The sequence below is a fragment of the Armigeres subalbatus genome, chromosome 3 (genome assembly GCF_024139115.2).
Source record: "Armigeres subalbatus isolate Guangzhou_Male chromosome 3, GZ_Asu_2, whole genome shotgun sequence".
NCBI classification, from domain to species: domain Eukaryota; kingdom Metazoa; phylum Arthropoda; class Insecta; order Diptera; family Culicidae; genus Armigeres; species Armigeres subalbatus.
In genome coordinates, this window is record NC_085141.1 from 329,062,095 (window position 1) to 329,087,334 (window position 25,240).

At 42.7% G+C, this 25,240-nt stretch overlaps 3 protein-coding genes and 1 long non-coding RNA gene across 5 annotated transcripts in view; 3 read left to right on the plus strand and 1 right to left on the minus strand.

Moving 5' to 3' along the window:
- The first annotated feature begins 1,279 nt into the window (after positions 1–1,279).
- LOC134225633 (vanin-like protein 2) overlaps positions 1,280–25,240 on the plus strand; it is a 121,342-nt gene continuing 97,381 nt past the window's right edge. The window contains exons 1-4 of the mRNA XM_062705868.1: positions 1,280–1,326; positions 1,406–1,485; positions 1,558–1,637; positions 1,695–1,856. The gene's annotated coding sequence lies outside the window, so the exon portion shown is untranslated. The remainder of the gene's footprint in view (positions 1,327–1,405; positions 1,486–1,557; positions 1,638–1,694; positions 1,857–25,240) is intronic.
- Positions 4,295–6,919, minus strand: LOC134221195 (vanin-like protein 1). 2 transcript variants are annotated; one of them, XM_062700389.1, is made up of 5 exons: positions 6,430–6,919; positions 5,312–6,358; positions 4,923–5,227; positions 4,667–4,854; positions 4,295–4,610 (listed from the first exon to the last, which is right to left on the minus strand). In XM_062700389.1, the coding sequence occupies exons 1-4, from the start codon at positions 6,487–6,489 to the stop codon at positions 4,686–4,688; spliced, it is 1,581 nt and encodes a 526-aa protein (XP_062556373.1). In that variant the 5' UTR covers positions 6,490–6,919; the 3' UTR covers positions 4,295–4,610; positions 4,667–4,685. The 2 variants fall into 2 exon arrangements, with proteins under 2 accessions (XP_062556373.1, XP_062556372.1); XM_062700388.1 differs by having other exon boundaries at positions 4,295–4,854; positions 6,430–6,918.
- Positions 9,194–13,900, plus strand: LOC134222720 (uncharacterized). The gene has a single exon (XM_062701883.1). The coding sequence runs from the start codon at positions 9,194–9,196 to the stop codon at positions 13,898–13,900; it is 4,707 nt and encodes a 1,568-aa protein (XP_062557867.1).
- On the plus strand, positions 19,760–20,953 carry LOC134221196 (uncharacterized). Its single transcript, XR_009982252.1, has 3 exons — positions 19,760–19,967; positions 20,021–20,082; positions 20,569–20,953. It is a non-coding gene; the product is annotated as an uncharacterized LOC134221196 (long non-coding RNA).

Consider the following 25,240-nt stretch of genomic DNA (forward strand, 5'->3'; position numbering starts at 1 on the left):
GAACGCATATAATGCATGGTATTTAGTATTGGATGAAGCATGACGGCCCAAAACTTCCTGTTTGATTCTCTGCATTGAAAATTAGATCTATTCCCTGATTTTGAACTGTATGATATTAGCTGCTGATTCACAACTTGTTTTGTTTGTTGACAAACAAAAACATAAATATGTTGACGTTTGTTTATTTACATTATGGTGGCGCACAACTATTGATCATGGCGCATATATGAGTGGCGCGTAACTTGTTTGGCCTTCTGCTAATTTTAGAAAAGAATCGCAATACACCAAGTCCTTGCGGACAACAGGCGACATACTATAAAAAGAGGAACGATATTTAAAGATTGTCTCCCAGAACATATTTTGCCACATGAACGACGGTTTGTAAAAAGTCCATAATAGCCCAGGAGTTCATAGAGGCAGTATACTAATTAGGTAAGGACTTTGTGGGGAGAAGATTTGTTATTTACTAGTGCTTCATTCCGAAAGATTAGCTTGTCTGGGTTGAGGCTGTGTGACCCCAAATAGCCGGAACGAAATGCAATGACAGCAGCTCTCCGTGGGTGCGTGTGCACGCCACGGAGATCTCTGTCAAGAAGAGACCGAGTCATGGCTTGCTGCTCGCCGATAGACACGCTGAGATATTAATATATAAATAATCACACGTTGGTGGTAACTTACCCCAACTCCACAGAGGCAATAGAATATATCGGCGGTTTCGTGCAATACAAGCACAACTCGAAATCTGAAAATTTCCAGATTTACATTTTTTTTTCAAATATTGAAATTGGCATAACTTTTTATATATTGTGAATTTCGACTGGGTCTTTGTCAGGTAAAACTTTATACCATTTTCAGTACATTACCATAAAAAGGTCAAAACCGAAACAAAAATTAAGTGCCAATATTGCACCAAACCGCTGATATGATCCCTTATTTAAAGACAATCACAACAGAGTTCAAAATGGCTGCCACAATGGCCGTCCTAGACCTTACCTCGCGTTTTTCCTTGCACAAATGTAAATTTTAGATGATTAGCACATCTGAAAACCATTTTTCGTGTATGTTGCAAGGGAGCAAAGGTGCACTGCTTTTCACTGTTGCCTGTTGTGACGTCAAAAGGACGGTGCGCACCTTCCATATCAATACCGTGACTGATCGTTATCGCTATAATACTTGTGTCCGTCGAGATGTAACAATAGACGTTTGCTCTAGATGGACAATGGAGGAATGTGCTGGCAGAATATGTTATTGTAGAAGTGGATAAAGAGTCAAAGCTGTGAACTGTTTAGTATTTCTATTAATTACGGTCCTAAATTTGAATTATTTGTTAGTATCTAGTGAAACAAGTATATTAGAGCGATACACGTAGTTAAGAGTTGAATTAACCAGTCTAAATTGATTATAGGCATAACTAGCACGCGGGAAAATTGGTTCCCTGGTGAATTATCGTGCAGAAAGCTATTATTGTATGATTAGTACGAAAGGGTGAGAATTAAAACCTAAACATGCAATGAATTATATCTAAAATTATCCTAAAACAAATGTTTAATCCTACAGTATATCATGCAGTAAAACCTGTTTCGGGGAAACTTGTTAGGAGATATCGTGTGGCATATGAGAAAGCAGAGGCACTAAATGTAAGAGAGTGTTTATAACATACTTTACTCTAACTAACGGATTTCTATCAAATATAGGAAATTTTAACCAACCATAAAGCTTGTGGTGGTTCATTTTTTCAAAAGACGTTCCCTCTATTTGGCGCAGCCAACAAATTAAAATTTCATTTACCTAAACGATGTCGAATCCTGGAACCGGTATTGGCATGGATGCAGTAAGGCAAGTCAAAAGTACCTCAGGTAAGCCGAACAAGTCTCCTCCAAATTCAAAGTCAGGCTATTCAGAACCCCCGAAAGACCCATCTAAACAAACTCTCAACAAAGACCCTAAAGGCGCCATCGTCGCAAGTTCGACCCCCAAATCTCAAAATCCCCCTAAATTAGTGCAAAAGACCACAACGGTGGTTAAAAGTTGTACGTTGTGCGAAAAACCGGACGATCATCTAATGGTGCAGTGCGATCTATGTGGTGTTGAGCACCATCTCGCGTGTGTGGGTGTTCCCGAGGACTTCAAAGATAGCAGTTGGATTTGCTTGAAATGCGCTACCGCGAAAGCAACCAAGGGTGTGAAATCTAAGCGGAAGTGCTCCACGCAGAGGATGCTGACGATGACGTTACGGAAACGGTCCACTCGATCAACAGCGGCGAAAGGTACGAAGAAGACGACTAGACAGAAACAAAGTGGTGGCGATAAGAAAGAAGGATTTGAAGATGTTCTAGTAGCAAATTCTAAAGATAACGGAAAGCTGACGACTATTCGGAAGGTTGCCGACTCTGTTATATCAGGAGCATCACGGAAATCAATGAAGGCGCGTTTGGACCTGGAACTGCAGCAAATCGAAGCTGAGGAGAGATTGATGCGAGAAGAAATGCGGCGAAAACGGGAACTAGCGAGGAAGAAATTCGAGGTACTAAAGGTGATGGCAGATTTAGAAGGCAGCGGTGAATCCATCGTTGATCATCATAATTCACATCATAAAGTGGAAGATTGGTTAAAGCATAGCAACGGAACAGGTGGGAAAAAGAAGCCGGTATCAAACGAAGCCGTCAACGTAGAGGAACATAAGAACAGAGAAGAGATCGAAGACTCCAGTGAAGATAAATCGTCTAGTAGTGAAGCTGAAAGTGAAGAAGAATCAAACAGTGAGACTGAACGCGGTAGTGAAGTTTATAGACAACGGTTCACGAGGCCGGAGAATAATTCACATTGCGGAAGCTGGAGACACTCAGTGGAAGAGGGACAGCAATCTTTACGAAGCAACAAGAGACTATCCAAGGGGGAGCTTGCCGCAAGACAAGTTGTTCTCCGCGAGCTACCAAAGTTTGGCGGCAATCCTGAGGAATGGTCAATGTTTTTATCAACGTGCGAGGACACCACGATCATGTGCGGATACACGGATGCTGAAAACATGATACGTTTGAGCAGCTGCTTGAAGGGAGATGCTTCCAATGCCGTTCGAAGTTTCTTGATGCGTCCTGAAACCATAAAGAAAGCGATCAGTGCGTTGAAATTGCGATTCGGTAGACCGGAGACAATAATCGAGCACTTGAAGGAGAAGATTATATCTATGCCAATCATTAAACCGGACGCAATGGACAAATTGGTGGATTATGCTCTAGAAGTTCAAAATCTGTGTGCTACGATTGAAGCTTGCGGAGAAAAGGAGTACATGTGTGATACGACGCTCCTTAAAGAATTTGTCAAGAAGCTGCCACCACAGACAAAGCTGGACTGGGCGCGTTACAAACGAAAGCAAACGAAGGTGAAGTTGACTACATTCAGTCGCTGGATCTACATGTTGGCGGAGGACGTGAACGTAGTTTTCGAGCCGCTTAGTCGCGGCAGCAAGAATCAAGAGTTTCGTGGAATACGCAAGGAGAAATATGTGAACACTCACACAGAAGTTCCAAGCGAGGATAGGATTGAGCCTTTACACCCAACTAGACATGATTCTCAAGCTCCAGGTTTTGGAGAAAACAAGCCATGTCCGGCGTGCAGAGGAGTTTGAAAATGTTTGGGAAAATCTCCTGATTGGTAATCCTACGCCTTTGCTCGCAAGACTAACTGGAGACCCCCTTTATAAAACCATTAAATTAAATAACATGATCGGCTATGCAAAATATTTGCTTTAATCTAGTCAGGAATCCAAACCTCCAAGTTTTATTTCAATATAGGGGAAATGTTCCGATCTCCATCTCACTAAACATATATTCATCGCATCACGAAACAAAAATAAGGCACCAATTTCGTCACTTCTTTTTGTAAACATGCGTGCTCACTGCTAAAAAAATCACAAAAATAAGAATCAAATCAAGTTCCTTTCTATTGCTTTGTGTTTGATGAGATTAACATCGGAGCCATGAGATGAAATCCAGGAACAATTTCCCAAAATTGATTTTTATCAATATTTACCTACGCGAAAGATAATGAACGCGTTTGAAAAGTCAAGTTCGAGTTCTCCAGTTCTCTAGATGATTTTCCTTGGTAAGAGCAGCATGACCTTTCCTCAATATAAAGGAAACCAAGAATATTATAAATGTTACCGACTAAAGCTTCAGTAGAATTCAAATGGGTGGAATTATCGAAAATTCGGCATGAAATAATAAAAAGCCCAACTCCATTTAGTATCTGAAATCCAGCGGCCAGGATCTCGAGAGTCATTAAGTACTCGCATATATAGTTTTAACGGATATCGTTTCTCGACTACCAGGATTTTATTTCATATCAAAACAGTTTTCAGGAGTGAACCATTTTCAATTTTCAAACTGTCAATTTTAAGTTCAATTAGTAGGAATTAGTAGGAATTTAAAGGGTAAAGGGTTCGCCTACTTCATATCAATACGATTACTGTTTATACTATGTTAGTATCGTTGTTTAATTTGGTTAAATTTTTATACCACCTGTTCAAATCAACGTTTCTTCAGTGATTTTTTGGACTGCTATCTTTGGCGTTAAGTTCCCGCGATAACTATAGTTCTATGTGGGAATAATCTCTAGAAAAACAAATCACATTTTGTATTCTTTCTTAAGTACAGTTGACAGAGCATACAATTTTCATGCAACAGCTCTCATAGTGCAAAAATACCAAAAATAGCAACAACCAGTACTAACAAAATATTGGCAATCGCCGCTGGAGCACTGCTTGCATCGTTGACGAACTTCCGCCCCCAAATGGCAAACGTTAGTAGATTTGACCGAGGTTTGACCAGTTTGTAATCGATTTGCTTCAGTGGCTCACTGAAACCAAACGAAAAATGATTAGAAATGACTGATTGGAAGCAATAGAACACACTTTTTTTACTTACTCGTCTTGATAGAACAATCGCTCCTCGTACTCGATCTCGTCCACTTCGAGAGGAAGAATGCCGGTATCGACACTGTTTGGCAAGAGGAAAACTTCCGGTCCGCCGGGAAATACGCCATCGATTTCGATTGAGTTGAAACGTACGGCATCGACCACCGTTGATGGGTCTGCGAAACGGGTCGAGCAGGTCGTGCGGTTTTCGGCATCGGTGCAGGCGAATATGGCGCAGGTTGTGATCATCCCGTTGGCGAAACCATCGAATGTTCGCGGACTGTCGCTAACGGCGAGCACGTATGTGTAATATGACTATAGGAGCAAGCAATAGTTCAAAATATTAAAATATTACACAAGTAATTGGAAGCTTATCTCATATCGATCAATTTCACTTACCTGATTATCGTTCTGCGGTAGCGTCACCGTGTAGTTCAACGTGAAGTTGCAGCATAAAGACTCCTGACACAGCGTCGTTTCGTAGAAGCTAACATTCATTGGAAGTGTCGACATTTCATAGACATCGATTTGATCACGTTTCAATTTCAGATTCGTCATCTGTGCTGGGGTGTACTCAATGACCGGTTCACGTTCAATCGTAGCTTCTGGCCGATCGATTTTCGGAACTCGTGCAACGTACAGCTTGGATTCTGCTTCGTGATTCATAAGTGCAACGATCCTACCACGCCTGCCGGCAAACACGCCAGTGCCAGTACTGCCGATCTCCGGAAAACTCGAACCAGAAGCCAAGAAGTTTACGTTGTTCGCGTAGGCCCACGCTTGCTGTATCTGTACAGCGGTCAAAAATGGCAACTCCGAAAACCACATTGTCGTAAAGACGAAGTCGGTTACTCCTTCCTGAACGAGCTGCAATGCCGGTTCATGGAACATAAGATCAAAGCAAATAAAAGTACCAAACGTGACTCCAAAATCCGTGTCAAATGTAGTTACATCTGACCATAAAGTGACATTCATACCGGCTTCTCCAAATAGATTATATTTTCGGTAGCGGGCAATCACACGCCCGTTTCGGTCGAACACAACATTGGCATTGAAGTAGTTGAGGCCATCAGAAGCACAAGACCGCCAATCGTAGTCCGTATCGGGACAGAATGCCTTCTCCACGAGGTTTATGACCAAATACTTTTGGCGATCCCGAGCCCAACACGACAAATCTCGCACAACTTGTTCATATTCCAAGTTATTACAAGGAGCAATTGTATCTTTCGGATCCGGGACGAAGGAAGCAGTATCCTTCTGGCTCAGTCCATATTCCGGAAAAACAATTATATCTAACGGGTCAGCTTCGGTTGAATTGATGATCTGTATGTACCTTTCTAAATTATTTGCTGTACTGACAAAAGCCGATTGGTTTTCTACTGATCTTTCCTTGAAACTGTATTCCACCACCCCAGCCCAGTAGTGATCATCGTTAGCCGTCGATATCTGCAGAATCCGTACGTATGACTCATTATCATTCGATACACAAAATAATTAACATAAACCGACAAGCTCACCTGATGGCTTCCAACAATGCAATTAAATAAAATACCGAATAAGATAGCTCTTATCTTCATTGTTCCTCCTATGTGATTACAATCGGTGTCCGTTCAGGTCAACATTCAGCAGCCAACTAACCAGAGGGAAGCGAACCATTCGAACAACAAAGTACAACAGTCTTGCGGCAAACAAATGAGGTTTCGGGAACCGGTCGTACATGCAAACAGCACCCTTTTACTACCGTCTACCGATATGAGCTTTTATTGTATCACCCAAACATACACACACTTGAAACTATTGGGGCACATGCACTTAAAACAGCTGTTTGTCTGCCAATTTTTGCAGCTTCGATATTCACCAAGAACTACAGCTTACGAGAATTTGTACTTTTCAACTATTTATTTCATAGCTACTGATACCAACACTTGAGCGTGTCGGAACAACCACTAAGTGATGCTTCCCGTTGGGTCCACAAGACATGCTTGCTTCGCGAGTGATCGTTTACCAAATCAGATTATGCGCTTATCGCGCCACACTTCGGAATACAACAACGTACTTGAAGAGTGATGCATGCGATACACCTCCTTGTCACAGCAATCAAATTGGGTTTCGAAATTGAGTATTCTAATGAATGTGCGATAAGGTGATTGCACATATATTAGGGGATTAGTACGTGCTTTAAATCATATAATCAGATGATGATTTCTTTTCTCTTATAAAATGTAATGAAAAAATCACATTGGAGAGGTCGAAATAGAACTTTAGGGAGATCACATTTGGTTGCACTCATTATGAGGCATGCATTTCCACTCTGGCTAAAAAAAACCTTCGATTTTAAAATTTAAATTTAAAACCTCGACGCGCAATTACCAATCTGGCCAATTTGCAATGGGAAACAATAGGATCGGATTCCCCGTCGACTGCAACTTGTGGTGGCCGCAGTCTTGACAAAAGTCGTTATTGTCATGAGACAACGAGCTAAGCGCCTTTTTCTATCTCAAGCAACCTGTTCTGTTCGTCACAGCAGCGACGCCCAATATTGACGCAGCGTCGACTTTAAGAAGACAGCGACCCGCAATGCTATTAAGCCGGCCGGCGAACGAGAGCGTGCGAGCGGAAAATTTGGAACGAAGTACAGTCGCGTATAAGATCTCGAAGAGTGTAGAGCGTTTTCAAAAAAAAAGTATTATTTTAAGTGTTAATTAAGTGTTAATGTGTTAATTAATTCGAACCGGTCTTTATTAATACAGTCCACTTCCGAAGAATCATCCATCCAAGGGAATCGTAATCCAAGGACACTTCCGTGTCATTCCAAAGTTTACGACGATTACCCTCCACCAAGTCTTATGGTCCATTGTTACGGAACATAAATTGGTCCAGTCGAACCGGATCGGAATCCAGCCATCGAGAGGCTACCAACGGAAGGACCGGTACCCATCCACGAGAGGTCTCCAGTAACACGGAGGGCCAAATCCATCCCGAAAGAACACGTTACACATCTTGAATCCGGAAATCATCTTTTTCTACTGTTTTCTACACTACCCATTCGGTGGTTCAACAAATGACGCCATTTTGAAAAATTCAAACAAGACGAACGTGGTTCGAAAAGTGACGCCATTTTGAAAAATTCAAACAAGACGAACGTGGTTCGAAAAGTGACGCCATTTTGAAAAATTCAAACAAGACAAATCAAGAGCGTGCTTGCTCAAAGTGGTACAGTTGCGTCGGCGTTAGTGTTGCGAATCAGAACAGTGTTTTCCGTCGCGATTATAGTGTGGTGAAAATAGCTTTGAACATTTCCGGAGCGAGTAACCTAAGAGTCTGGATACTAAATCCACCGCGAGTGCCTGACAAAGAGTTTGAACATTTCCGTAAAAGGTGATTGAGAGTGCCGAATAATACATTCATCGCGGGCTACGTTGCCGTTTAGAAGAGTAGCTGAAGACTATATCGAAAATGCCGTTGGAACATTCTCCGGTGAAGCAAGTGCAAGGAGAGCAGGTACAAGAAAAGCAAGTGCAAGAGGAGCAATCGCAAAACGTACCGATATTGAATCAATCGCAATTGCCTCCTCCTCCAAGCGGGCAAGGCTCAAGATCTGTTTCGTCCGGTTCATTTCATGGATTCACTTGGGAAGAGGGAGTGACACCGGAAACGATGCAGAAATTGAGAGGATTGTTCCGCCAAAGAAGCCACGCCGAGCAAAAGCTTGTGCGGATTCAACTCACCTTGCGAGACCAGAGAAATTTGAAGTTGGCCCAGCTGCAATGCACGAAGGAAAAACTAGTGGCGATCTATACCGAGTTCAGCCACTTCCATAGCGAAATCATGGCATTAATTCCTGACGAAGCTTCCGATGAGCAGGACGAAATATACTGTAGCTTCGAGGATCGTCACAGTGAATTGTCCAACCGTGTCCAGGAAATGATAAATTATTCTACTCCTCGAGAACCTACGAACTATTCCATTCCTCAACCACAAGTCATCATCCAGCAGCAACCCCTGAAAGCGCCAATACCTACGTTCGACGGCAATTATTCCAATTAGCCGAAATTCAAGGTGATTTTCCAGGACTTGATGGCGCAGTCGGGTGATTCGGATTCTCTAAAACTATAATATCACCTAGATAAAGCGCTGATTGGAACCGCTTCAGGCATACTGTATGAGAAGATAATCAACGAAGGTAATTATCAGCAAGCTTGGAGAGTTCTAACGGATCGGTACGAAAACAAGCGTGTGATTGTCGAATCGCATATACGAGGATTTCTAAATCTAAAGAGAATGTCAAAGGGGACATTTAAAGAACTGGACAACCTGCTGAGCGAAGCAACCGGTCACGTTGAAAGTCTACGGTTCCAGAAACAGGAGCTGATTGGGATTTCTGAACACATCGTAGTGTACCTCATCGTAACTGCTTTGGACGATTCAACGCGAATGGCTTGGGAGCGCACCCAGCAGAGAGGAGAGCTTCCGAAATACGATCAAACTATTTTCTTCCTCAAGACGAACTGCCAAATCTTGGAACAGTGTGAATCATCACGAGCTCTATCTCAGCCAACAATTCCCAAGACAAAATCCATGTCAAGCATTAGCAAGATGCCACCGCTAAAAACAAATGCAGCCACCACAAGCTCCAGTACCTATCAAACGTCGTGTCAAATCTGTGGTGGTGGACATTTCAACTTCCAGTGTGAAACGTTCAAGCAACTAACTGCCACACAACGGGCAGAAAAGGTTCGAGCAACTGGTTTGTGCTACAACTGCCTCCGCAAGGGCCATCAGTCGAGAGAATGTACGTCGAGCAAAACGTGTCAACGATGCAGCAAAAGACACCATACCCTCCTCCACGAAGAAAACGGACGAAACAACAGCCATGAGGGCAAAACAAATGTCGCTTGCCCACAGCCACCTCGAATCGTCAATCAAGAAGCTGCTATTCAACCTCCTGTTCCGGTGGTGGATCAATCCGTATCCACTACTTGCTCAAGTAACTATGTTCCAGCATCGAAGACCGTTCTACTGCTCACTGCAGTCGTCCAAGCCATAGACAAGCATAACCGACCACATCCGTGCCGAGTTTTACTTGACAGTGGGTCTCAAGTAAATTTCGTCACTGAGGAAATGGCAAACCGCCTTGGTGCTCCTAAGATGCAAGCTAACGTCCCAATCACAGGAATCAACGCTTTGAGAAGCCTAGCTCGGGATAAAGTCTTCATTAAATTTCGATCAAGCTACGGAGGTTTTCAAGCAAATATTGAGTGCCTGGTTACTCCCAAAGTGACTGGTATTATTCCGAACGTAAGGATCGATTTTGATTCATGGAAACTTCCAGAAGGCATCCAGCTCGCCGATCCACGTTTCTTCCATCCAGAAAAGGTCGACATGCTTATCGGAGGAGAGCTTTTCTTCGATATTTTGAAGCCTGACCACTTTAGCCTTGGTACGAATCTTCCTCAACTACGTGACACTCATCTAGGATGGGTGGTAGCAGGCGTGATAAACGAGCCGTACATTTCCAATGCGGCAATTCAACATGCCAACGTTGCGTCAATCAACACCATTGAGAAAATGATGCAACAATTCTGGAATATGGAGGAAGTACCGGATGTGTCTCCCTTTTCACCCGAACAACTGTCTTGTGAAGCACATTTTATGTCAACATACGAGCGTAATGAAACCGGCAGGTTCGTGGTGAGATTACCCTTCAAGGACAACGTAGAGCTGCTAGATAATTGTCGTTCTCTGGCATTAAAACGATTTCTTATGCTGGAGAAACGCTTAGAACGCAATCCGGAGCTAAAGCAATCATACTGCGAATTCATCAAACAATATGAAGAACTTGGCCACTGCCACTGCCACTGCCACTGGGAAATCAAGGAGGCTGACGATCCACCGAATTTGAGCACCTACTACCTTCCACACCATGCTGTTCTACGACCGTCGAGCTCAACCACCAAGTGTCGTGTGGTATTCGACGCTAGTGCCAAATCGGAGGCGTCTAAATTATCGCTCAACGAAGTGCTACAGGTCGGTCCGGTGGTGCAAAACGGGATATTTTCCATTACGCTGCGATTCCGTAAGTACTTTTATGGTTTTTCAGCGGACGTAGAAAAAATGTACCGACAAGTGCTTATGGCGCCAGAGGACAGACGCTTTCTTCGTTGCTTCTGGAGATCTGATCCTTTCCATTCTCTACGGGTACTTGAGTTGAATACGGTTACATACGGTACCGCGTGCGCGCCGCATCAAGCAACGAGGTGTTTGGTGCAGCTAGCTAAGGATGATGGCACTGATTTTCCTATCGGTGCTCGCATTCTGAGTGAAGACTTTTACGTTGATGATGCCCTGTCTGGTGCCAACACTATAGAAGAAGCCATCGAGTGTCAACGTCAACTAAAATTACTTCTTGCTCGAGGTGGATTTCACATCCACAAATGGTGTTCAAACTCGAACGAATTCCTCGAACACATACCACCAGCCGATCGTGAAAGGAGGGTTCCATTAACCGAATATGGACCGAACGAGGTGATAAAGGTGCTTGGTTTATTGTGGGATCCTAACGTCGACGTCTTTTTGATTGCTAATCCACCTAGCAGTTGTATTCCGAAAGATAAGCCAGCCACAAAACGAGAAATTTATTCTGAGGTGGCAAAGTTATTCGATCCACTTGGGCTTTTCGCGCCGGTTATCGTTATTGCCAAGCTATTGGTACAACAGCTGTGGAGAACGTCAGCAGGATGGGATGATCCAATCGACAAAACATGTCAAGAAAAATGGTCTGTTCTTCAAGTGTCGCTGCCAGAACTTCAACTTATCAAGGTTCCACGATGTGTTGCATTTCCTGATAGTGTCGCTTATGAATTGCATGGCTTCGCTGATGCATCAAATGTGGCTTATGGTGCGTGCATCTATTTGCGAAGCATTTTCGTTGATGGTTCTGCACGATTGCGTCTTTTATGCAGCAAATCAAAGGTCGCTCCATTGCACGATCTTTCCATTCCACGGAAGGAACTTTGTGCTGCCCTTCTATTGACGCAATTAATCGCCCAAGTGATTCCTGCGCTCCAGATGCCTTTTCGAAGAGTTGTCCTTTGGTCGGACAGTACAATCGTTTTGGCTTGGCTCAAGAAGCCATTGGATCAGCTTCAAACGTTCGTGAGGAATCGGATTGCGATTATACAAACAGAGACCAAGGAGCATGAATGGAATTATATTCGTTCGGCAAACAATCCCGCCGACATCGTTTCACGAGGGCAGCTGCCGGAGGACTTGAAACAAAACATCCTTTGGTGGAATGGTCCACATTTTCTGGAGGAGTGCACATACGAGGTCGACGAAGTTGAAGAAATTCCCGAGAACAATCTTCCTGAGCTTAAAGCTCATGTTGCAACGCGTGAAAGTAGCTGCGACCCTTTTCCATTCTTCCTGCATCATAGTTCGTTTAGGAAAATCCAACGTATCATGGGATATGTTTTGAGGTTTATCAGCAACTGCCGGGGTATCCGGACATCGAATTCGGTGAAACAAATTCCTCTCACTATCGTAGAACTTCGTCAAGCATCAGAAGCAATCGTGAAGGTGATCCAGCGTTTGCATTTCGGCGATGAAATTCAACGAGTGGTTTCCAAACAAACATGTAAGCGTCTTGGCAACCTGAGTCCAGTGTATGATAACGGCTTACTACGAGTCGGAGGGCGATTGGATCGCTCTAAATTGCCGTTTGCATCGAAGCATCAACTCATTATTCCCGACAATGATCCTGTAATAAAGAAAATGATTAGTGCGTTGCATGTAGAACATCTCCACGTTGGACAAACTGGTTTAATCAGTGTTATTCGCCAAAGATACTGGCTCCTGAACGCGAAATCTACTGTGCGACAAGTCGCTCGTTCCTGTGTCAAATGTTTTCGTGTTAATCCCGTTGAAATCAAGCAGCTGATGGGGAATCTACCGTCGTCAAGAGTCGTTCCATCACCACCTTTCGCAGTGACTGGGGTGGATTATGCAGGTCCGTTCCAAGTGAGACAAGGTTCACATCGTCCGATGCTGATGAAATCGTATGTTGCGGTTTATGTATGTATGGCGACGAAGGCTGTGCATTTGGAAATTGTATCGGATTTATCAACTGATGCCTTCCTGGCGTCATTAAGAAGATTTGTTAGCAGAAGAGGAATGGTACAGCAAATACATTCGGACAATGCTACTAATTTTCACGGAGCGGAGAATGAACTACATGCGTTATACCAGCAATTCCAAGACCAACAAGTGGTGAAGAAAATCCAACAGTTTTGCCAAGTTCGGGAAATCCAGTGGCAATTCATTCCACCGGACGCACCAGAGTTCGGTGGTCTCTGGGAAGCAGCAGTTAAGGCGACGAAATTCCACCTGAAGCGCATAGTAGGCAATGTAAAACTCACGTTTGAAGAAATGGCGACTATTCTGACGGAGATAGAAGCTATTTTGAACTCTCGTCCATTGTTCAGTTTGTCCAGTGATTCATCAGACCCACAGGTAATTACACCAGCTCATTATTTGATAGGTCGACCCTTGAATGCTCCAGCCGAGCCATCCTTGGAAGATATCAAGGTCAACCGACTTGATAGATGGCAGCATCTGCAACTAATGCGTGAGCATTTCTGGCGAGCGTGGTCTAGGGACTACCTCAATACTCTTCAGCCACGTAAGAAAAACCTACAGGTAACAACAAATCTGCGGCCTGGAATGGTAATCCTTCTCCACGATAAGAACCAACCACCGCTCAGTTGGAAACTGGGCAGAATCACAGCTGTGTATCCAGGTGATGACGGCTTAGTCCGAGCCGTTGACGTATTCAGCAATGGAGCAACCTACCGCCGGCCCATCAACAAGGTTTCAGTTCTTCCTATCGAGGACAACATCGTCTCTTCTTCTGTGTCTAGTTCTGTTGATACGATGTCTCAACCGGGGGGAGAAGGTTCTGTTCGTCACAGCAGTGACGCTCAATATTGACGCAGCGTCGACTTTAAGAAGACAGCGACCCGCAATGCTATTAAGCCGGCCGGCGAACGAGAGCGTGCGAGCGGAAAATTTGGAACGAAGTACAGTCGCGTATAAGATCTCGAAGAGTGTAGAGCATTTTCAAAAATAAAGTAGAATTAAGTGTTAATGTGTTAATTAATTCGAACCGGTCTTTATTAATACAGTCCACTTCCGAAGATCCATCCATCCAAGGGAATCGTAATCCAAGGACACTTCCATGTCATTCCAAAGTTTACGACGATTACCCTCCACCAAGTCTTATGGTCCATTGTTACGGAACATAACCAATCGAAAATATCGTAGGCCTTTGATCTTTTTTTGCATGAAAAGCGTTCATGAAAGGAACCTGTGATTTGTTTTGATTTTTTTGTTGTTTTGGGTTAAAATTAATAAATGAAATTGAAAATACCATTACATATACATTGTAATTACGGCTAGCTCAGGGCTACTCTTACCTCTGGTCGGCATCATAAGTTCTCGGGAAAACTCACAACTAGACCAGCGGACGTAAGCAACCAACAGAAGAGGACGGAACAAGCATGCACCTAAGGCTCAGTGTAAAAAGAACAATACAATTACAAATTCAGTTGATAGTTTTTTTTATTTGTGTTTTTTTATTTATGGAAGGAATTGGCATGGGGTGGGTAGGTTGGGAGTAAAAGGGGAACGTTGCGGCCGTGCTGCATACGGTGGGGCCCTTCACATGCATGGGAGAGAGCTTTCACCGAAACATACCTTTCGTGCTGTCGGAGAGGGGGTGGGCGTAGTCGATACCGGTCATGGTTGAGGATGATGCGGAGGTTGTATCGTCGATCTCAGGATGGGCCGACCGCCGTCGTAGCGATTTCCCAGGGTAACCCTCGGTAAGGGATCGTGCTAGCTTCCTTGCGAGTTGCTCGGTCGTCGAAATGTGACCCTTCGGAGTCCGTAGCTTCGCGTGGTGGATATAGCGCCTTTTCCGATGACGTTCCTTGGCTCGTGAGCGGGGTGGGTCCCGCCGGACCTCATAGGAACCCTCACCTCCAAAACTGTGGCTGCCACTCTCTCGCCACGTGTGGCGCGGTAATGAGTTGGGGGCTCACCGGCCACCAGCACAAGGACTCGCCACCACCCAGGTATCAGAACATCGGCTCCAGGGGCACGTTCACATCTATTTGGGAGATTTGTGCCATCGCCTTCACAGCCTTTTTCATCACACACCTGACGGAAAAGGAAGTGAACAAGAAAGAAAGGAATGTGGATGGGATAACAAAGGGAATGTTTGGAAAAAGGCCCTTGAAGAGGGCATACAACGCATAAGCGTACAAGAGCTTATAGCTCCTTACCATGGTTATGAACAACAAAACACTCTGAAGGTTCAGGTTTCTGAAGTCAATTTCACTAAGTAAGTGTTTACCAAATATTTGAAAGCGCAATTGTGCATAGCAGTTACATATTAGATGATAAGAAGTTCCATAATCGGATTCACAACTATCACAAACAGATGATTCAACGCGTTGAATATTTGCCATGTGATAGTTCAGTCGGCAGTGACCTGTCAAGGCCTTGACTAAGACACTGCAATTCTGTTTAGACAGATTAGCTAAATAGCTTGCTACTACTGGAGATGGCTCCCGGATGTACAATTTTGTTTGATGACATGAATCCAGACTACTCCAATGCCATTTGTGCTGAGTGACAGCCCAAGAGTTGATCGAAAGCTTCACCCAACACTTGGATATTGGAATAGCTGGCTCAGGACCAATAAAGTCATGCGATGCTCCATTACGAGCTAACTCATCAGCCAATTCGTTTCCAGTTATGGAAGAATGGCCAGGTACCCATATAAGGTGTAAAGTATTTACTGAATTCAGTTCCTCAATTTGAGTTCGACATGCGAATACTAACTTCGACCTTGAGTTGGCCGAGGCGAGAGCTTTAATAGCTGCTTGGCTATCTGAACAGAAGTATATTACTTTGCCCATAATGCGTTGCTGCAGTGCAGATTGCACTCCACACATGATGGCAAATATTTCCGCTTGAAAGACAGTGCAGTGTGTACCCAGTGAGTGTGACTGTTCCAATCTCAGCTCACGCGAATAGACGCCTGCACCTGCTTTACCTGCGGTGCGGTAAGACGCGCGGCTACAAAGCAAGACCATGCTGAGGGTGGCTGGGTTCGATTCCCGGTGCCGGTCTAGGCAATTTTCGGATTGGAAATTGTCTCGACTTCCCTGGGCATAAAAGTATCATCGTGTTAGCCTCATGATATACGAATGCAAAAATGGTAACTTGGCTTAGAAACCTCGCAGTTAATAACTGTGGAAGTGCTTAATGAACACTAAGCTGCGAGGTGGCTCTGTCCCAGTGTGGGGATGTAATGCCATTAAGAAGAAGAAGAAGAAGAACCTGCTTTACCTTCGAGGAGGGAGCCGTCAGTGTAACAAACAATGCTGTCCGACATACTTCTCTCCAAATAGCCAAATGTCCACTCATCCCGCGAGGGGAATTGTGTTGAAAATGTCCTATAAGGAAAACTACTAACGTGTGTGAGATCACTTGGAGCAAGGAAAATTTTGTCCCAATTAACCATAAGCAGTAACAACGAAGTGTGTGTAGAACTGCGGTTTACAGGATTCTCTTCCATAAAACCGAGTACCCATAGTCGGTAAGTACAAGAAAGTGCTTCTTGTTTGAGATGTATGTGTAGTGGGGACACGTCGAAGAGAACTTCGAGAGCAGCCGTGGGAGTTGAAGAGAACGCACCAATCATTGCCATTAGGCACATCCTTTGAAGATGAATTGTCCTCACTTCCCCCTTTTACCACCACACAAGACATCCAAAAGCCAAAATTGGTCGTACAACTGTTGTGTAAATCCATTTGATATATTTGGGTTTAAGACCCCAAGTTTTACCAAAGGTTCGTCGGCATTGGCCGAAAGCCATACACGCCTTTTTGATTCTGAACTCAATGTTAGGAGTCCAGGATAGCTTTGAATCCAAAATTAGACCCACATACTTTACTTGATCAGTTACATTGATTTCAGAACCAAAAAGATGTAACGGACGAATACCATTACGATTACGTTTTTCCGTGAAAAGAACAATAGATGTTTTATTCGGATTGACCGAAAGGCCATATTGGCGACACCAACTTTCAACTACCTGAAGAGCATTTTGCATCAGGTCGAATAAGGTAGTAATGCACAAACCCACTATCAATGTAAGATAGTCGTAACCTCAGCGGGTAGAAAATCAGCCACTGCCAATAATTCATTGTGACAGCACATAAATCTCTGGTTGTTAGTTCAGAGATAAGTGTAGCAACGATAGCGTTGTTAACAAGTACACATGCACGCAGCATTGATCGAGAGTTTACCATTTCTTTACTGAAAGCTGCAAAAACCAAATTCACTAGGTTATCTAGGTAGAAGTTATCCTTGCGAAAATAGGGTTCCTGCACCAAAACCACTTGGGATTTGCCATTTTGCATAAGTCTACAAAGATTAATCGTTGCTGTTCTTTTGTGCTGAAGATTGATTTGAACTATCCTAACTGTAGCCATTGCGAATTACGATAATACACTCCACAACTTCAACATTTATGTAAACAGCAACGATTAAACCAAGTCGGTATCGTATCAAGAACTTCAAAGACGAAACACAGAGTACACTGTGAAAAACGCATAAAGCGAATCCATATAGGTGACAACTAGATAAAAAAACTAAATAAAAACATACTCATAATCCCACCTTTTTTTTACCCTCAAGTTGAGATTAAATAAGAGTAGCCGATTATTTCGGAGAAGCAAATACTCAACTACGCCATAGCTCCGGTTAGCGCAGTAAGGGCTCAATACTGTGAAGGGTGCCCTGGTGCTTCACAGGCTCCGTTAGCGGTTAGGTTCTTTTTAGACCCCCCTAACCATTCATTCATAGGCACGGTAAGCATAAAGCTGCATCACACCAAGAATTAGGGGTCTCCTGTATGGTGGACTTTTACACTGGAACAGGCAATCCGTAGCGTTATTCTTAGCCAGACAACCGGCGGCCGACACCATACGGCTATCTAGGCTGTTCGTGGAGAGAAGTTGACATTGACTTTACGTCAACTCTCAATGTGGCCGAACAGCCGCCGGACTTCCATCGGAAATTCCTTTGGAAATCCCTACAATAGTTCAATCCTTTGGAATTATCCTTTGGTATTCTATCGGAATTTCTTCCACGAATTTCTTCAAAAGCTCTAGTACGAAATTATTTGAATTATAGAACAAATTTCTAATGGAATTTCTGAAAGAATTCCCCAAGGAGTTTACAAAGGAATACCTGAAGGAATTTCCGACCTTCTTAAATTTCTTCAATAATTCCTTCAGAAACTTCTTCGGGGAGTTCTTCATAAAATGCTTTGGAAATCAATTCGAATATGCATCCAAAAATTCCACCAACAAGCGAATGCCTAGAATTCCGTTAGAACTTTCTTCAGGAATTCCTTCGAAACATTCCTAAACATCTTGTCATAAGACGAGTTTGTACAATTCCATTTAATTCCACTACTTTATTGTACCTTTGACAGATACGTATTTCGACCTCAACAGTAAGGTCGTCTTCAGTGTCTCGGACTTGACTCGACTAAGTCTGCAGGCCTTCCATAAAAACATAAACCCTTTTTTTACGCACAAGAAAAGTCTCAAGGACCATGAAATACCCAAGAATAGGAACAAAACAGTTTGATCTCTGAAAGTTATTATATCTTCGTACCAGAACTGTGAGCACGCATCGACACGCATAACCACCAATAAAGGTACGATTGCCCTTGCAAAACGCTTGTCTCATATCATCTATCTACCAAAAGCAACGTTATCGATTGCAAACCGGTTGGCTAATTGAACCCGACGGTTGAAATATTAGACTTTGAAACTATATTATCAGTGGCTATTGAGCGGTCATCCTGTAGGACAAAAAGACATCTAATCTGTTGAGACATTTCCGATTGTAATTCAAACCTAATGACTTGGTAGCAAACATGCCACTTAATACAAATCCCAGACGGTAATCAATCATTTATATCAATAGTCCATCTGATGTTAACATCCAGTCAATGATTCTATCATGCATTTCATGAAACGATTTCTTATTATCACCCAAGGTAACAAAGTTATATCTGCTTATTTTGCATCATATACTTTTGTAATTTTTTCAATGCAGAGAGACTACTGGATAGCACATATTTGATTACTTTGGCACTATTCAGATCACTACCAATAACACTTGATGTGCTGTGCAACTATTCAACAATCAATTTGGAAAATACAATTAAGTGTGTGGCCCTGACAAGAACCATCTACAGCACATATCTAGCGAGTGGTGAACGTGCTTCCTGAACTCTGGAACAGCATGAAATTTGACCAACTGCATAAAAATTGAGAAAGTACCTTGTTGGCAGCTAACACACGACATCATCCCTCATTTTTACGGAGTAGCAACCATTGATATGTACATTGCAACTATTGAAAGTACCTTGTTGGCAGCTAACACACGACATCATCCCTCATTTTTACGGAGTAGCAACCATTGATATGTACAGTCAGTCTAAGTCCAAGCTAACCTTAGCTAAATTTCCTTTCATCCTTAGGGTGGTATGGACTTCTAAAGTACTGTGCAAATAGATAGGACAAGTAGCTGTCAAGGAATGATTCTGCTGCTGACATTCCTTGAATAGTACGGAGCTAACAAGGAAATCAAATAATTTAGCAATAGCAGGCGTATTGCAAGAAAGAAAACATACCCCATAAAAAATTTGACAGCTCTGAAATTTCACGATCATTCGACGAAATCGGGTGTCTACTAAATTGACCTATTTTTAGACCGACGACGTCAATTGTCGTAGGCTACATATTTTCGTCACCAGATTTATTGTACGATTAAGTCGAGAGTAACCCTTTGCCTATTTCATCGGTAAAATAATCGATTGATTGTTTATTTGGTGTTTATTTTGATCGTATGATTATTGAACAGCCGACATCGGGTCCTTGTGTTAATAAACACAAAATGAAGCAAAGTGAGTATTTGATATTTATTCGATTATTGTTACTTTATTTAATAAATTTTCAGATCGACGCATATTCAGGAAGATCCCGGGAGACTGGTGCTCTCGAAATAAGCTGTTAATCATGGTAAGGTATAAATTTTGGTCGATTTTAATATATATGTTTGAACAACAGGATCCCAAACTAAGTGAAAAGCTTTTATTATATCCTGGATCCCTCGTATTTTAAATTACTGGGTCTTCAAGGAGCTTTACCATCATCTTAAGGCTCGCGTCTTCCTTGGCAAATCCTGTCCACGGATTAGGATCACAGCTAAGAAACGAAAAATGAAACATTTTCGTAAAAGAAGGGAATGAAGGATTACCTGTTCCAATATTCTTACATTTTCGTTAATTTTGTATTTTTTAATTTGTAATTTATTAGAGTGAACGAGTACCTGGTAGCTCTGTGCTGGTAGTTTCAACTTTTTTTCGGGTCATGGAAGAGTTTGTAGGACTTTGTCCATATGGACAAAATTATGAAGTTATGTTACAGTTTTCAAAGATATTCCGCGATTTTATGGAATGGGGCAAACACCACCAGAAAATATAACAATTACTTTTTCTCTTACAGAATGATGAGGTTTGAAGACGATCCCGTTCGACCCAAAGTGTGTGCTGAAGTTCCTGAAACAATTACCCATGCCATCCATTTAAAATCATCGATTAAACCACATATTTCGTCGTATTTGATTATTTCCCTCACCGATTAATCGTAAGATTTGGTCTGGTTCGAACAATAATAAAATTTAATAAATCGATCAAACCACATATTTCGTCTGTTTTCATTATTTACTACACCGAACTATCTTTAGATTAAGTCTGATCTGTTCGACGAGGCAATTTATTTAACAGATTAAACGCCCTATTTTGTCCGATTCGGTTATTCTTTTTACCGATTATTCGATGGACTTGGTCTGGTTCGCTCAATGATATTATTTAATGAATCGATTAGACCACCTATTTGATCTGATTTTATTTTTTTCCACACCGATCAATCGATACATTTTGTCTGGTTCGCTTAATAATAAAATTTAATAAATCAATTAATCACTCTATTTTGTCTGTTTTCGTCATACATCATTGAAAAGGAAATTGACCTATTCTTTATTTGATTTAGTAGATTTTAGTCTGCCGATTTCGTTTGTCGTCGCGTCGGTAGGCCCCCCTGTAAAATCCCATAAGGCTCGGTGAAACAATCTATAAATTCGTCGGGAACAAGATCGGTCGACCCTACCGACGTGAACCGATCTAATCTGGGGGAAAGTCGGGAGTATTTTTTATGGGGTAGACTTATGTCTTCCCTTGCGAAATAATGCACTGATGCATTATTCCGCAAGTAAAATGACGTTTTGTTAAGTTTTTTCACTCCGTCTTTTGTTTGTTTGCGATTTATTGCAGGTCCACTGTGGCTGTGATGATCTTCAGGTGTACCGAGATGGAAGGATATATTGGAAGTAGGTGCTGCGATTGACCATGCTCTCGGAAACGGCAAAATCAATTAGACTCTTGATTAGTGTTCTCAATCGTCGAACGAAGAGCGATGAAGTTTCCAAAAGTCGGTCTAAACTTCTCGTCCTTCTAATGAAAGCTGTGTCCAGCTCGTCTTTGTTGTCGCAACTCTGGTAAATGGTACAATTATCTTTGAATGTTCCAACACACTTCCTGCAGCGCTACAATGTTGAATAGGGTGGGTGTACCAATTGTCGCCATACATAAGAACAGCTATTTTTTAAAAAATAAGTAAAAGGCATGTGGGTGAACTTTATATATCAAGGGAAAGGTTTTACTTCCTGCTCCTCAAAACAGCTGTGAAAACCACAATAAAATTTGTTATAATCCTCAAAATTAATTAATCCATAATAGGAATACATGCACCACATGTAGCACTATTCTTAATTTTGGTTCCTTATTTGGCAAATCCTATTGTTTTCTTATGGGATTGGCCAAATAGGGACCACTAGTGCGACAACTGGAGCAAAGGACGTCAAAAATTAAGCAAAATCAATTTTTACAATTATGCTTTGCTTGTTTTGGAGGAGATCAAAGGTGTTAACGTATCATATGAATATGCTTTATCGATATGAACTTGGTTTGCGGTGATTTGATTGGTCATTTGGCATATAAAGCACTAGTGCAACAACTGGTGCTATAGCCACAACTGGTACGCCTAGCCTACGCATTCCAAAAACTTTATCGAAAATAATTCGAGTTATTGTCGACTTGATGATGCTGAGCTGAAAGATTTGAAGTAGCATGTGCCTAGCTACCAAATACTAATATCTTATCGTCGCGGTGAGTTTCTCCGATGGTTCCGGTTCGTATTCTTTTGTTGATTATTCGTTGCTTGTTTTTTTTTGTAAGCTAACAAGGCAAGACATATTATCACATTGACCCCAACCCTCAGAATTTCTAAAAACGATAGTTTACAGTCTTGCTTGATGTCTCTCACAGGTACTCGGACGATGCTCAGCCCTCCAGACAAAGGTAAAAGACGCTGTTGAGAGGCCAGCTCAAAATTCAATAAAGAAATAATAATAATAATAATAATAAAGCTTCCAGTAGATCTGGTTATGCATATGGAAACTTTGAATTATGAAAATGCTAATGCCGAATTCATGAACTAATTTTCGGATGAATTCCAGGAGGAATTCTCGGAGGAGTTACTAGAAGAATTCCCGGCAGGATTACAGAAAGAATTCCTGGATAATTCTCGAGTACATTCTTGGAGGAATTCCCGAAGACCTGGAAGATTTCCCGAAAGAATTCCAGAAAGAAATTCCGGAGAAATTCTTCGAGGAATTCCCGGTGGAAATTGTGGAAGATGTCCCGGATGAATTTTCAGACGAATTCCTGGAGGATTTCCCGGAAGGAATTAATGAAAGAATTCTTTAAATAATTTTGCAGAATTGAAGGAATTGCGGAAGGAATTCCCAGACTTATTTCAGGAGAAATTTCCCGAAGAATTCCCTGAGAAATTCTCGAAGCAATTCCCGGAAGAGTGCTTGGATTTTTTATTTATTACCAGACTAAGGCAATGTATAGAATTCTTCTCCATTCAGCTCGGTCCATGGCTGCACGTCGCCAACCACGCAGTCTGCGGAGGGTCCGCAAATCGTCCTCCATCTGATCGATCCACCTTGCCCGCTGTGCACCTTGCCTTCTTGTTCCCGTCAGATCGTTGTCGAGAATCATTTTCACCGGGTTACTGTCCGACATTCTGGCTACGTGTCCGGCCCACCGAAGTCTTTCGATTTTCTCGGAGGATCTCCTGGAGTAATTCCCAGAGAAATTCGTGGAGGAAGAAATTTTATATTTACTGAGACTTAGGCAGGAGTGACCTCGGTCCATGGCTGCACGTCGTCACCCGCGCAGTCTACTGAGGGTTCACAAATCGTCTTCCACCTGAACGATCCACCACGCTCGCTACGCCCCTAACCTTCTTGTGCCGTCGTATCCTTATACCATTTTCATCGAGGCTGACATTCTGGCTATATGCCCGCCCCACCGCAGTCATCCGATTTTCGCGGGAAAACGATGGATGGTTTTCCCAACAGCTGACGCAAATCGTGGCTCATTCGCCCCCAGGTACCGTCCACCATCTGCACTCCGTCATAGATGAAACGCAGCACTTTCTTTCGAAAACTCCAAGCGCGCTTTGGTCCTCCACGAACATTGTTCTGGTTTTATGTCCGTATTTCAGGAGGAACTACGTAGGAATTCCCTGAGAAATTCCTGGAGGAATTTCCTGAGGAATTTCCGGAGAAATTCCCAAAGGAATTCTAGGAGTAATTTTCAAAAGAATTTTAGGAAACGGAATTTTCTGAGAAACTTTCTTAGGAAATTCTGGAGGAATTGCCACAGGAATTCCTGGCGGAATTCCCGAACAATTCTCGGAGAAATCCCCGAACAAATTTATGGAGGAATTTCCAAAAGTATTCCTGGAGGAATTCCCGAAAGTATTCCTGGAGGAATTCCCGAAAGTATTCCTGGAGGCATTCCCGAAAGTATTCCTGGAGGAATTCCCGAAAGTATTCCTGGAGGAATTCCCGATGGAATTCATGATGTCTCAAAGGAATTTGTGGAGGAAAACTCGAAAGAATTGTTTAAGATATTCTCGAAGGAATTCCCGAAAAAATCCTGAAGAATTTCCCGAAGGAATTCTAGGAGGAATTCTCCAAGGAAAACGTGGAAGATTTTGCGGAGGAAATCTTCGGGAAGTTTCAAAAGGAAGTCCTGACAGAATTCCCTGAGGAATTTCTGAAGGCAATCCCAGAGGAACTCCTGAACGAAATCTCGGAGGCATTTATGGGGGAGTATCTGGAGGAATTTTCGAAGGAATTCCCGTAGAAATTCCTGGGACAAATTTCGGAGAATTCCTAGGGAAATTCTAGAAGCAATTCCTGGAGTATCCCCAGCGGAATTCCAGGGACAATTTATGGAGGAATTCTTGGTGGAATTCCTGGAGAAATTACTGGAGGAATTCCTGGCAGTATTCCCGGAGTAATTTGGGGAGAATTCCTGGGGAATTTCCTAAGAAAATCCTGGAGAAAAATCCGAAAGAATTTCTGGAAGAATTGCCGGAGTAATTTCTGAAGGAGTTCCTGGAGGAATGTGTGAGGATTTCCAGAAGGAATTCCTGGGTGAGTCTCTAAAGGAAATCCTGGAGGAACTCCCGGGGGAATTTTTGGGGAATTTTCCCAGGAATTCCTCCGTAAATTCTTCCCAAATTACTCCGAGAATACACCTAGGAATTCCTTCAGTAATTTCCCCAGGACTTGCTCCTGGAAATCCTCACAAATTCCTCAGGGAACTCTCCTAGCAACGCCTTCGTCAATTCCCAGAAGATCCTCTTGGAATTTCCCCAAGAACTCCTCCGGAAAATCCCCAGGAATTATTCCTTCCTACGGAAGATCCTCCAATAATACCTCCGGAAAGTCCGCCAGCGCCAGGGATTCCTTCGGACCTTCCTCCAGGAATTACTCCGGAAGTTCCTCAAAGAATTGCTCCGGAAGTTCCTCCAGGTAGTTCTCTGGAAGAATCTTCTGGAATTCCTCCGGAAGTTACTCCAGGAATCCCTCCCAAAGTTTCTCCGAAAGCTCCTCCAGGAATTTCTTTGGAAGTTCCTTCAGGAATTTCTCCGAAAGTTCCTTCAAAAATTTCTCCGATAGTTCCTTCAGGAATTTTTCCGAAAGTTCCTTCAGGAATTTCTCCAAAAGTTCCTTCAGGAATTTCTCCGAAAGTTT

Excerpts from the sequence above, each read along its gene's own strand:
- LOC134221195 (XM_062700389.1), bottom strand. The coding sequence starts at position 6,489 with ATGAAGATAAGAGCTATCTTATTCGGTATTTTATTTAATTGCATTGTT. Across the intron at positions 5,228-5,311 it reads TACCGCAGAACGATAATCAG|TCATATTACACATACGTGCT; the intron begins GTAAGTGAAATT and ends TTGCTCCTATAG. Across the intron at positions 4,855-4,922 it reads CGATTGTTCTATCAAGACGA|TGAGCCACTGAAGCAAATCG; the intron begins GTAAGTAAAAAA and ends GTTTGGTTTCAG.
- LOC134222720 (XM_062701883.1), top strand. The coding sequence starts at position 9,194 with ATGTCAAAGGGGACATTTAAAGAACTGGACAACCTGCTGAGCGAAGCA.